This window comes from Equus asinus, chromosome X (genome assembly GCF_041296235.1).
Source record: "Equus asinus isolate D_3611 breed Donkey chromosome X, EquAss-T2T_v2, whole genome shotgun sequence".
In the NCBI taxonomy this organism is placed as follows: Eukaryota; Metazoa; Chordata; class Mammalia; order Perissodactyla; family Equidae; genus Equus; species Equus asinus.
The window spans coordinates 19,207,717-19,219,933 of NC_091820.1; the positions used below are offsets into that span (position 1 = coordinate 19,207,717).

The window sequence follows — 12,217 nt, forward strand, 5'->3', positions numbered from 1 at the left end:
AGAAGTAATATGAAAATCATACAGAAATTTCCACCCAGTAAGCTACAGAGTGTGTTTAAGTTGAACGCTTATAAAACCAGTTATCCTTGTGGGAGTGTCGGGTGTACAGACTGAGAGGAGACGAGAGTACTGGGGTGCTGGAAATGTTCTGTATCTTGATCTGGGTAGTATAGTGGTTACGCAGGTTTATGTGTGTGTCAAAATTCATCAAGATGTGTGCCCTTGATGTTTGTAAGCAGTATCTCAATTAAACAAAGTCTAGGCAAAGGTGACTTGTTTGATTTATCTGCCTTCCTTTGTCATATAGATAGATGCCCATATATCATTTTGATAGATGTTCTTCTGTCATATAATTTTGAGTGTTTCAGAAATCTAAATATCATGATGACATTTTGTTTGTTTCATTTTTTTTGTTGAGTTCATAATAGTTTACATCAATGTGAGATTTCAGTTGTACGTTATTTCTTGACTGTCACCACGTAAGTGCTCCCCTTCACCCCCAGTGCCCCCCCAACCCCCCTTCCCCTAGTAACCACTGAACTGTTTTCTTTTTCCCAGTACTTATTTATATTCCACATATGAGTGAAATCATATGGTGTTTGTCCTTCTCAGACTGGCTTATTTTGCTTTTCATAATTCCCTCTAGGTCCTTCCATGTTATTGCAAATGGGATGAATTTGTCTTTTTTTCTGGCTGAGTAGTATTCCATTGTGTGTGTGTGTGTGTGTGTGTGTGTGTGTGTGTGTACACACACACATCTTTAATCATCGGTCAGTGGGCACTTGGATTGTTTCCATGTCTTGGCCATTGTGAATAGTGCTGCCCTGAACATAGGGGTGCATATGTTACTTTGGATTGTTGATTTCAAGTTATTTGCTTAGATACCCAGTAGTGGGATAGCTGGGTCATATGGTATTTCTATTTTTAGTTTTTTGGGGAATTTCCATACTGTTTTCCATAGTGATTGCACCAGTTTGCATTCCCACCAGCAGTGTGTGAGGGTTCCCTTCTCTCCACACCCTCTCCAACATTTGTTATTTTTGGTCTTAGTGATTATAGCCATTTTAACAGGCGTAAGGTGGCATCTTAGTGTAGTTTTGATTTGCATTTCCCTGATGATTAGTGATGTTGAACATCTTTTCATGTGTTTATTGGCCATCTGTATATCTTCTTTGGAAAAATGTCTGTTCATCTTCTCTGCCCACTTTTTGATCGAGTTGTTTGCTTTTTTATTGTTCATTTTTGTGAGTTCCTTATATATTATGGAGATTAATCCCTTGTCAGATATATGACTTGCAAATATTTTCTCCCAGTTGGTGGGTTGTCTCTTTGTTTTGATCCTAGTTTCTTTTGTGTTGCAGAAGCTCTTTAGTCTGATGAATTCCCACTTGTTTATTTTTTCTTTTGTTTCCCTTGTCTGAGAGGACATGGTATTTGAAAAGATCCTTTTTAGTTCGACGTCAAAGATGTACTACCAATATTATCTTCCAAGAGTTATATAGTTTCAGGACGTATCTTCAAGTCTTTGATCCATTTTGAGTTTATTTTTGTGTATGTTGTGAGATAATGGTCTACTTTCATTCTTTGCATGTGGCTGTCCAGTTTTCCCAACACCATTTATTGAAGAGACTATCTTTTCTCCGCTGTATGTTCTTGGCACCTTTGTCGAAGATTAGCTGTCCGTAGATGTGTGGTTTTATTTCTGGGGTTTCAGTTCTGTTCCATTGATCTGTGTGCCTGTTTTTGTACCAGTACCATGCCGTTTTGGTCACTATGGCTTTATAGTACATTTTGAAGTGAGGGATTGTGATCCCTCTTGCTTTGTTCTTTTTTTCTGAGGATTGCCTTAGCAATTCGGGGTCTTTGATTGCCCCATGTGAATTTTAGTATTCTTTGCTCTATTTCCGTGAAAAATGTCATTGGGATTCTGATAGGGATTGCATTGAATCTATAGATTGCTTTGGGTAGTATGGACATTTTAACTATGTTTATTCTTCCAATCCATGAGCAAGGAATCTCTTTCCATCTCTTTAAGTCATTATCAATTTCTCTCAGTAATGTCTTATAGTTTTCATTGTATAAGTCCTTCACCTCCTCGGTTAAATTTATTCCTAGGTACTTAATTTTTTTAGTTGCGATTGCAAATGGAATGATATTTTTGAGTTCTCTTTCTGTGAGTTCGTTATTGGAGTATAGAAAAGCAACTGAATTTTTGTAAGTTGACTCTGTACCCTGCAACTTTACTGTAGTTGTTAATTATTTCTATTAGTTTTCCAATGGATTTTTTGGGGTTTTCTTATATAAGATCATGTCTGCAAGCAGTGAGAGTTTCACTTCTTCACTCCCTATTTGGATTCCTTTTATTCCTTCCTCTTGCCTAATTGCTCTGGCCAAAACCTCCAGTACTATGTTGAATAGGAGTGGTGATAGTGGGCATCCTTGTCTTGTTCCTGTTTTCAGGGGGATGGCGCTCAGTTTTTGCCCATTGAGTATGATGTTGGCTGTGGGTTTGTCATATATGGCCTTTATTATGTTGAGGTAATTTCCTTCTATCCCCATTTTGTTAAGAGTTTTTATCATAAATGGCTGTTGGATCTTGTCAAACCCTTTCTCTGTATCTCTTGAGATGATCATGTGGTTTTTATTCCACAATTTGTTGATGTGGTGTATCATGTTGATTGATTTGTGGATGTTGAACCATCCCTGTGTCCCTGGTGTGAATCCCACTTGATCGTGATGTATGATCCTTTTGATGTATTGCCGAATTCGAGTTGCCAAAATTTTGTTGAGACTTTTTGCACATGACGTTTTTAATATATGATATAAAAAAAGTAATACTTGCTTTACTTTTTTCCCTAATTTAGGAGCTGTGACTGATGAGAATTAAAGGCCATGGATGAAGATGGACTTGAATTACAACCACAAGAGCCAAACTCATTTTTTGATGCAACAGGTATAACTACTTGGGTTGTTCCACTTCCCACCTACCACATTTGGAGTTGTTTATCAAGTGGACAAATTGTAGACTCTTGCATTGATATACACATTTAGTATCTTGTTATCCTGTCGAGTGTACAAATGTTAAAGTGAGCACATTATTATTCCCCTCCTTAGAAATTTGACTCTCTCACAACCAACTCTCATATTCTTGTCAGTAACAGCAGCAGTATCGAAACCTTAGTGTTATCTTCAGTTATCTCATCTTGCCTAGTTATAGCATTAAGTCCTGTTAGTCCTCCCTTTGAAAATGTTCCTTGCTTACATCTCTTCATTCTACTTCCTACCACATTGACAGGCTCCGTCATCTCATTCTTAGTCTGCAATAACTTTTAAATTATTTTCCTTGCCCTTAGTCTCTTTTATCTAGCCCCCAATCAGAGTACTCATTGTGAAATAACACATGGATCGTGTCATTTCTCTGTTTTCCATTACCCAGCAAGTAAAATATAAACCTAAGGCCCTCCACGTTCTGACCCCATCCTACTTTTACAACTCTGTCTTTCACAAATTGACAAAAGGAGCCTTTTGCTTCAGGAAGATGGAGCCTTACTTTACTCCCCAAACCATACAAGGAAAATTAAATTCATGTAGTTCTGAAAATAGAAAAAAAAAATTATTCACAATTTTGGATTATTGATGGTTCCAATTATATAACATCATAAAGTGATTATGCTAGGTTTTATAATGTAAAATGGTTTTATATCACAGTAACTAGCTACCCTTATAAATAAAATGTTAACGAGTTTTCCAGTGGACTTGAAATGATTATATTGCAGTATATTAAGGAAACAGCATTAACTGTATCAGGAAATTAAATATTAGTGATTTTTAATTTTAACTTTTCTTCAGTCTCTAAATCCAGTGGGGATATGTTTATTTTTCTTAACAATTTGGGATAATCTTGACTCATACTAGGTAATTTCAGTTTGATAATGATAAATGCAAAGTTATAATTCTTTCTTCATTAGAACATTAAGTATAATTAATGTGCTTGAAAGAGAGACTAAGCTCTTTGGAGAAAAGCGCACAGTATTTGCTAGCTTAATCTTGCCACAAGCAAGCCTTGGTCATGGGCTAAGTGGTAGATTGAAGGGCTATTGCATTTTAGCCCTGATTGTTAACACTTATGGTGTTTGTTTATCTTTGAGCAAGTCACTTAATCTGCCAGGGCCTCCTTTTTCATATGTCCTAATAATAATGATACCTCTCATTACAGTTTTTCAGAACACTTCCCATACATTCCCATTTGATCATCACAACAGTCCTGTGAGGTATGCATGGCAGATACTACTATCCTCATTTTACTGATGAGGAAACCGAAACTCAGAGGTTAAATGACTTGCCCAAGGTCACAAAACTAATAAGTGTCCCAACTCTGCTCTCTGATTTAAATTTTGTAACCAGTGCTCTTGCCACTAAATGCTTTCATCTTCACGTCTGCAAAATGGAGATTAGTGATTTATTGCTTGTTGTTAATATTGAGAATATTGAAAAGAAATAAATATAAAGCATTTTGTAGAAGTTCTATGGAAATTAAAGCAAACACACTCTTTTTATTATTTCTAGATGTAGTTAAAATGGCTTTAAGATTTCCTACATTTTTTAAGGTTCTTTGGCCTTTATTGATCATTTGTGTTTGTTGAACAAAGCCATGTGTCTTTCTGAGGGCCTGGCTAGTGACACACCGTTGATGAGTTAGGGAACTGCTTGATCTCAGCCTGGTCTGAGTCACATCCAGAAGCACTAAGTGACTGAATAGCTTATTTTTAGGTAAGACTTTTATAAAACTTCGTTTGCTTTTCTCTGGACCAGGAGCCAAGATACTGGATTTGTTTTCTTTTATTTTGTGTTACATTATGTTTTTAGCAAGCATATCTGATTTCGATTTTGATTTGTGGCATTCGTTCAGAGTAATAATTAGCGAGCACCATAATCTGTGCAAACTGTGTGATCTTGGTGAAGTCATTTAATCTCACTGGGCTTCAATTGATTCCAACCCTCTACCTTCATTCCTTAACTGCAGAGTGGACTAGAGTAGGGTTTCTTATGTTCTGAGGAACCTCCTGGGGGATTGGGGTCTGGGGGCTGGGAGGAGGCCAGATGGAGGTAGAGTACCCTGTGAAGTTGGGGCGGACCCTGCTCCAGCTAACCTCTCCCTCCACTGCTCCAGAGCAGCTGCTCTTTTATTCATTTTATCTATCCACAGAGACTCCTTAACCAGTTGTCTTTCCTCCTTAACTGTGGCCTTCTAGCCCTTTTTTCATTTATGCCCTGATCCTTTTATATCCTAGATTCAGAGGATTAATTTCTAAATTTCCATAGTCATAAATGGAGAATATTGTATCAGAACAAAGGGGCAGAAAACAACAAGAATGGAAGGGAAGTAAAATAAATACATGGGAGAGATGGAAGGGAGAAAAATGAGTTGAGGAAAGATGGAGCAAGAAGGAAAAGAAATGAGAAACACATATAATGGAAAATGGTATATTTGCCACCTGAAGTTGCTTTACTTATTCATTTTTATAATCATCCCTTCTTATGTATATGGGTTTAATTTTAGTGAGCGGAGAATTCTAATTTCATGAATATTTTTCTTTTATGACTGCCTCAATTGCTTTGTTTTTCTGTTATTTCCTCATCTATTAATTGATGTGGGATGAATACAAAACTTCCGTTTCTGATATGATTCAAAAATAGATTCCCTCTTTATTTCTTTATCTATCTTAATGTTTGAGAAAACTGAGGAGCTAGTCTGTTTTCTTGGCAGAAATTAAATCACATTTACATTAATTGAGGTCGTCATGCATACCTACTTGAAATTTGTGATTTTAATTTTTTTTTTTTTAAGGAGCTGATGCTACACACATGGATGGTGATCAAATTGTTGTGGAAGTACAAGAAACTGTTTTTGTTTCAGATGTCGTGGATTCAGACATAACTGTGCATAACTTTGTTCCTGATGACCCAGACTCAGTTGTAATCCAAGATGTTATCGAGGACGTTGTTATAGAAGATGTTCAGTGCCCAGATATCATGGAAGAAGCAGATGTATCGGAAACGGTCATCATTCCTGAGCAAGTGCTGGACTCAGATGTAACTGAAGAAGTTTCTTTAGCACATTGCACAGTCCCAGATGATGTTTTAGCTTCTGATATTACTTCAGCCTCAATGTCCATGCCAGAACATGTCTTGACGAGTGAATCTATACATGTGTCTGATGTTGGACATGTTGAACATGTGGTTCATGATAGTGTAGTAGAGGCAGAAATCGTCACTGATCCTCTGACAACCGACGTAGTTTCCGAAGAAGTACTGGTAGCAGATTGTGCCTCTGAAGCAGTCATAGATGCCAATGGGATCCCTGTGGACCAGCAAGATGATGACAAAAGCAACTGTGAGGACTACCTTATGATTTCCTGTAAGTCTTGGGGTACGGTGATTGTCAAAGAAATTTTTGAAGGCTGTCTTTCCTAACTTAATTTCAGGGGTGAAATTTTCTTGACTTTCATAAAATTAAAGTAAATCTCATAGACCTGCATTGTTGTTTCAGTTTGGAGCCTGTAAGATAACTCAAAGTTAAGAAAAGTGAAATGGTGCAGAGTAAAGAGCTGCTTCTCTATAAGGATGCAATAGAAAGATGAGATGTCTTCAGTCTAGAAAGACAAAGACAGAAAGGAATAGAACTGAACTTTGTGAAATCGTGAAGGATGTCATTAGGCTGTTACCAGCCTTTATTAGAATTAGGAACCCTCTTGAAACTTAAAAGGAGTTTAACTTGGAAAAAAGTGTATAACCGAACTACTTATATTCTTGTATATGGATGTACGCTACTATTTATGTAATACTTATATACTCACTCTACTTATATAATATATAAAATGCTATTTATATAACAGATAGCATGGAAAAGAGCTCTGGAACAGGATTGAAACATAAATGATTCCAAAGCATGATTTCAAGTATGATGGACTCATATTAAGTTATTGAAGAAAAGTAAGGTGTTTTGGAACATACGTTAGTCTGAGAGGGCAGCTGTGTCTTCTTGTGACATATTTTCTTGGTATCACTTTCAGAGATAAAATCGTCAGTTGGATAGACCACAGTTTTGACCCAGTATGGAGATTCTTATGCCTTTAGGAACTAAACTTTAGACAAATAAAGACTTACAGACCATTTGCTTAGATAAATTCACAAGACTATTTGCTTTGCTTGAATACCCATTATAATACAGGAATTTAATATAACATATAGTAGAGTCCACCAGCACTTTAGGAAATACCTTTTAAAAGTTCTTGAGGTTTTAGAAATCAATGAATTCTTTGTGTAAAGAGGAAGAAAACACCTTCATTCAATGCATGTTTATTGGGCCCTTACTATGTGTCAGACATTGTTGTAGGTAGTGCAGAAATGGATTTGTGCTAAATAAAAAAAGTACCTGAAACCATTATCCTTGGAGAGCTTACAGTCTACCGCTGGAGAAAAAGATAGGTTACACTGTGATGCAGAGGTGTGACTAAATTGCTGAGGAGACAGGAGGGAGTTGCTGACCTTTGAACTCAAGGATGAGTTCTGGTTTTACAAGTTAAAAAAGAGCATGGGTGGGAGGGAGACATTCCTGACAAATGGTATAGTATGTAAAAACGGTCCTGGCCTCTGCTGGGAATGGTGGGAACTTTAGGATGTACTTGTATATCTTTGTGCACTTTGTTTAATTCCTTAGAATAAATTTCTAGAAATAGAATTGCTGGATCAAAGGGTGTACACGTTTACAAGTCTGGTTATATTGTCTCAATATTTATTTTATTTTATTTTATTTTTTTTGGTGAGGAAGATTGGCCCTGAGCTAACATCTGTTGTAACTCCTCCTCTTTTTGCTTGAGGAACATTGTTCTTGAGCTAACATCTGTGCCAGTCTTCCTGTATTTTGTATGTGGGATGCCACTACAGCATGGCTTGGTGAGTGGTGTGTAGGTCCGTGCCCAGGATCCTAATCCATGAACCCTGGGCTGCCAAAGTGGGGCACGTGAACTTAACCACTACACCACTGGGCCTTGCCTCAATATTTTTCCTAGTATAACTCCTTTCACCAACTTTGTGAGATTGTCTGTTTCCCTACACTCTGACCAACACGGAGTATTATTTTCATTTTTAGTTTTTGCCAATCTGACAGGGGAAAATATGGTATCCTGTTTCAAGTTTGAATTTATTTTAGGAAGATAATCCTGGTAGTAATATGGAATAAGAATAAGCATAGATGAAGGAGAGATTAGTGGCAGAGAGTAGTTGAAATGGTTTGTGTATGAGATAAAGAAGATCCTAAGTACCTTCATAGTAATGGGGACAGAGAGAGGGAGCTGGATTCAAGAGAGATTAGGAAGTAAAGTGGATGAGGTTTGGTAACAGATAGAATAGGGGTGGGGATTTGAGGGAGAAAGACTTCAAGGAAGATCCTAAGACTTCTACCTTGGGAAATTGGGTACCTGGTCATGCCATTACCTGAGAGGAGGAATAGATTTAGTGGAAAGACAATGATTTAGGCCCTGTTAAAAGTTTGAGTTGCTTGCTGGGGACAATCTGGTGGATGTTTTCTCTAGGCAATTGAAAACATGAATTTGGTGCTTTTGAGAGAGTTTGTGGCTAAAGGAAGAAATTTGGGACAACAGAATATAGGTATTATCCTATGTGGAAATGGATGGTGGTCCCCAGAGAGTGCTTGTAGAGTAAGAGTCAAGTGTGGATCCTTTGGGTATTTAAGGAGTAGGGAGAGGAGAAAAACCTGTGAAAATCAGGAGGTTTTGGGAATAGGAGGAGGCGAAAAACCTTTAAAGAGTGTTTTTAACACTGTAAGAGAGAAACAATTTCTAGAAGTGTCGGTCATTCAGGAGAGTGGGCTTTTTCGTTGGGCAATTAGGAGGTCATTGGTATCTTAATTAGAATAGTTTCCATAAAGCATGGGCTGATGAAGGGGAGATAGAAGAGATGAGCCGTAATGGATTGAGAAGTTGGCAGAGGTGGAGTACGTGAAGTGGTTTGTATAGATTGCCATTTTGATCAGTGAAGGGATAGAAGAGGCAAGAGTACAACTTTTGGTGGTTGGCTGGATGGTGAACATGTGTTGAGCACATTTATAGGCTTATGGGTGCAGAACACAAACCATTGGATAGAGACGGACTGAAGATAAAGGAGGGGCTAAGAGATGCAGCAGGTTCCAGAGAAGAGGAAGGAGGACTGACATGTGAGTCCTAGGGAGGACGAGTGAATCCTCCTCTCGAGACAGGAAGGCAGTTAAGGATGGGGCCCCTATCCATAAAATTGGAGAGCCAGGGATGGAAAGTAAAAGGAGTGGTTGAGTGTTGGGAGCTATTTTCTCTGTGCAGCAAATTCACCTGCTAATGTAGAAGGACCTGCAGAGGTTGGGTGAAAACTGAAGGATAGTGGCGAAGGGTTGAAAAGCCTTTGCCTTATGGGGATGAGCTGGGGCAGGAAGCTAAGAACTTATAAGATAGATGGCTGAACTTTATTGAGGGGCCAGCTGAGATTGGGAGTCTTAAGTTTGTCTGTAAGACACACTGTTTAGTATGAAAATGTTATTTTTAAACACCACTGCCAGATTTTCAATCACAAGACCAGGCAACCCAGGACAAGGCTGGAGAAAATAGGGAGTTGGCTTCGTCATGCTTTGTGAGGGGAAGAGGAGTTGGTGAAACACTTAAGAGAAAGCAGTCTCTGTTCTCTTTGATTTCTCTTTTTGTTTTCTGCCTTCTTCTGTCTTAAACTTGTTTGCTAAGGAGTAAAATGCATGGCATTGGTTTGACTTTTAGCTGCACACTATCTTTTGCCTTTATTACTGTTTTAGGAAGTTCACCCCTCCCAGAAAGTCATTAAAAAACCCGAAAGTTGCTTTAGTAACAGTTGACGTAGTATACTAGATTCCTGTATTACAGAGTCCAGACTTGTAAAATTTTCACTGAAAATCTTATAATCATCTTTCTTTTAGGCCCTGGGTTTCTGCTAATTTACATAGATTTTAACGTTCCTGAAAAAAGTAAATATGGATGAACACAAACTGCTATTGTAGTATATTTTAGTATATTTTATATATGTATATATAATATATAGTTTAATAATACAATGATAATTTATTCCTTTCCTTTTAAGATAGAATGTCACATCCAAGCTCGAAGAATACAAGAAACACACACACGAGTTATCTTACTCTATTTTACTATAATGAAATAGTTCGGTTGGTTTTAAATTGGGTTTAGAGATGGCGACTTTTGGTAATATCTTTTGTTTTCTCTATTATACAGGCACTTTGTCACTGTTTTTTCCTCCCCTCCACACCATCGTTCCTTTTCCCTTCAAAGTAATGATCATGGTATAACATTTAATTTACTGTTGGCTTTGGAATGAAACCAATTGAAAGCCTTGGAATTAATTAGCATTTTTCTTGTTTCAACCTCCCAGTAAAGATACTTCTTTTATCCTGCATTTTAGCTTACACAATATATTGATTTCACAAGTTTGGGATTGACAGAGGCTTTGTGGTAAGTGTATAGAGGAACTGTGGCCCGATTTTATCTGAGATAGAGAGTGCTGAGATGCCATTATTAGCGGTCAACTTGAATGCTTTTCATAATATGAGAGATGATGGTGTCTCTGAATTCCTATGATATTTATTCATCACTTCATAAGTCAAAGAAGAAAATGAACAGAAGTCCAAATACTCTTTAAAAATTTCAGTAAGTCATTGAATCTGAGAGCAGCTTTTATAAAGTTTTTAGTGTCTATCTTGGCAGATTTCTTCCCTCTGAAGGTCTCATTTAAAATGATAAAGTATCAGTCCTCATTCTTTATAGTGTCATGGTAGTGTATATTGACACAAATGCTCGTTGTCACAGTATGGCTGCCTTTGAGGTCAATTCATCTAGTCTTTGCAGTCTAGATTATGATTCTTTCTAAATTGATTGTATGTTTCTTGAAGACAGGAACTGTCTAATGCATCTTAGTCACTTATGTGTCTTCCCCATGAAACTCTATACATATTAGGTGTGAAATATTCGTTGAATAAACGAATATACGAATACTGTAGCTGAAAGTCTAGATATCATGCCTCATCCAAGGTATTAATGATATATTTCTTCCCTGCTACTGGTTCTTACTTATTCTGGTCAGGCTAGATATCGTGTTACTGCTTTGTGGCACTTAGGAATTTTCTGGCGCTCTGAGAGGTGGAGTGTTTGAGTCATCCACTTGTTACTCAAGTTATTTCTTAGTTCTCCTTTAATCTGAGACAGCTGCCAGACATCCCTAATTTCTTTGCAGTGGTCTTCAGCCTCCTGGAGTTTCACTTTGCAGCTGTATAATCAAGATGCTATTTTGTGAAACATCAGTTTGTACAATGGGGAAAGTTGGAGGAGATCTGGTGATGATGAGTCAGGCACTGCCTTAGAACAGCTGCAGGAAACAAAATATTCTTTGGGTGCCTCTGATATTAACATGATTAATGAGATGTCCCTCTAGATCTTGTTGACATTGCCTGTCTTTTAATTAAAACAGTTAGGTAGAAGATGAGTGAGAGTTAGGTGTTCCTTTCTAATCCTATATTCAACTTAAGTGTTGACATAAAGGTTTTTTGGGTAACAGCTTTATACATGTACCGTACAATTCATCCATTTAAAGTGTGCAATTCGATGGTTTGTAGTGTATTCACAAACTTGTGAATCATCACAATCTTAGAAAATTTTTGTTACCCCAAGGAGAAACTCCATACCCTTTAGTTATCACTGCCATCCACCCTCTCCATCCCCTCCAACGAAGCAACCCCTACTGTACTTTCTGTCTTGATAAATTTGTTGATTTTGGACATTTCATATAAATGGAATCCTGTAATATGCGGTCTTTTGTGACTGGCTTCTTTCATTTAGAATAATGTTTTCAACGTTCATCCATGTTGTAGCATCTATCAGTACTTCATCCTTTTTTATTAATGAATAACGTTCCGTTGTATGGGTATACATTTTAGTCCATTCATCAGTTGATGGACATTTGGGTTGTTTCCGCTTTTTGGCTGTTATGACTATAATATCAACATTTGTGTACAAGTTTTTGTGGACATATGTTTTCATTTCTCTTGGGTATATATATGAGAGTGGAATTGCTGGGTCATATGGTAATCCTATGTTTAGCCTTTTGAGGAACTGCCAGACTGTTTTCC

At 37.4% G+C, this 12,217-nt stretch overlaps 1 protein-coding gene across 7 annotated transcripts in view; it reads left to right on the top strand.

Annotated features, from left to right (window-relative positions):
- The window catches only part of ZFX (zinc finger protein X-linked), a 59,662-nt gene that overhangs the window by 25,236 nt on the left and 22,209 nt on the right, over positions 1 to 12,217 (top strand). For 4 of the 7 annotated variants that reach the window (XM_044763356.2, XM_070501903.1, XM_044763355.2 and 1 more), the window contains exons 2-3: positions 2,865 to 2,953; positions 5,849 to 6,418. In XM_044763356.2, the coding sequence (XP_044619291.1) occupies positions 2,893 to 2,953; positions 5,849 to 6,418 (631 nt within the window). In that variant the 5' untranslated portion in view covers positions 2,865 to 2,892. Of the gene's footprint in view, positions 1 to 2,864; positions 2,954 to 4,216; positions 4,272 to 5,848; positions 6,419 to 12,217 lie in introns of all 7 variants that reach the window. The other 3 variants (XM_070501904.1, XM_044763357.2, XM_044763358.2) reach the window with 2 other exon arrangements.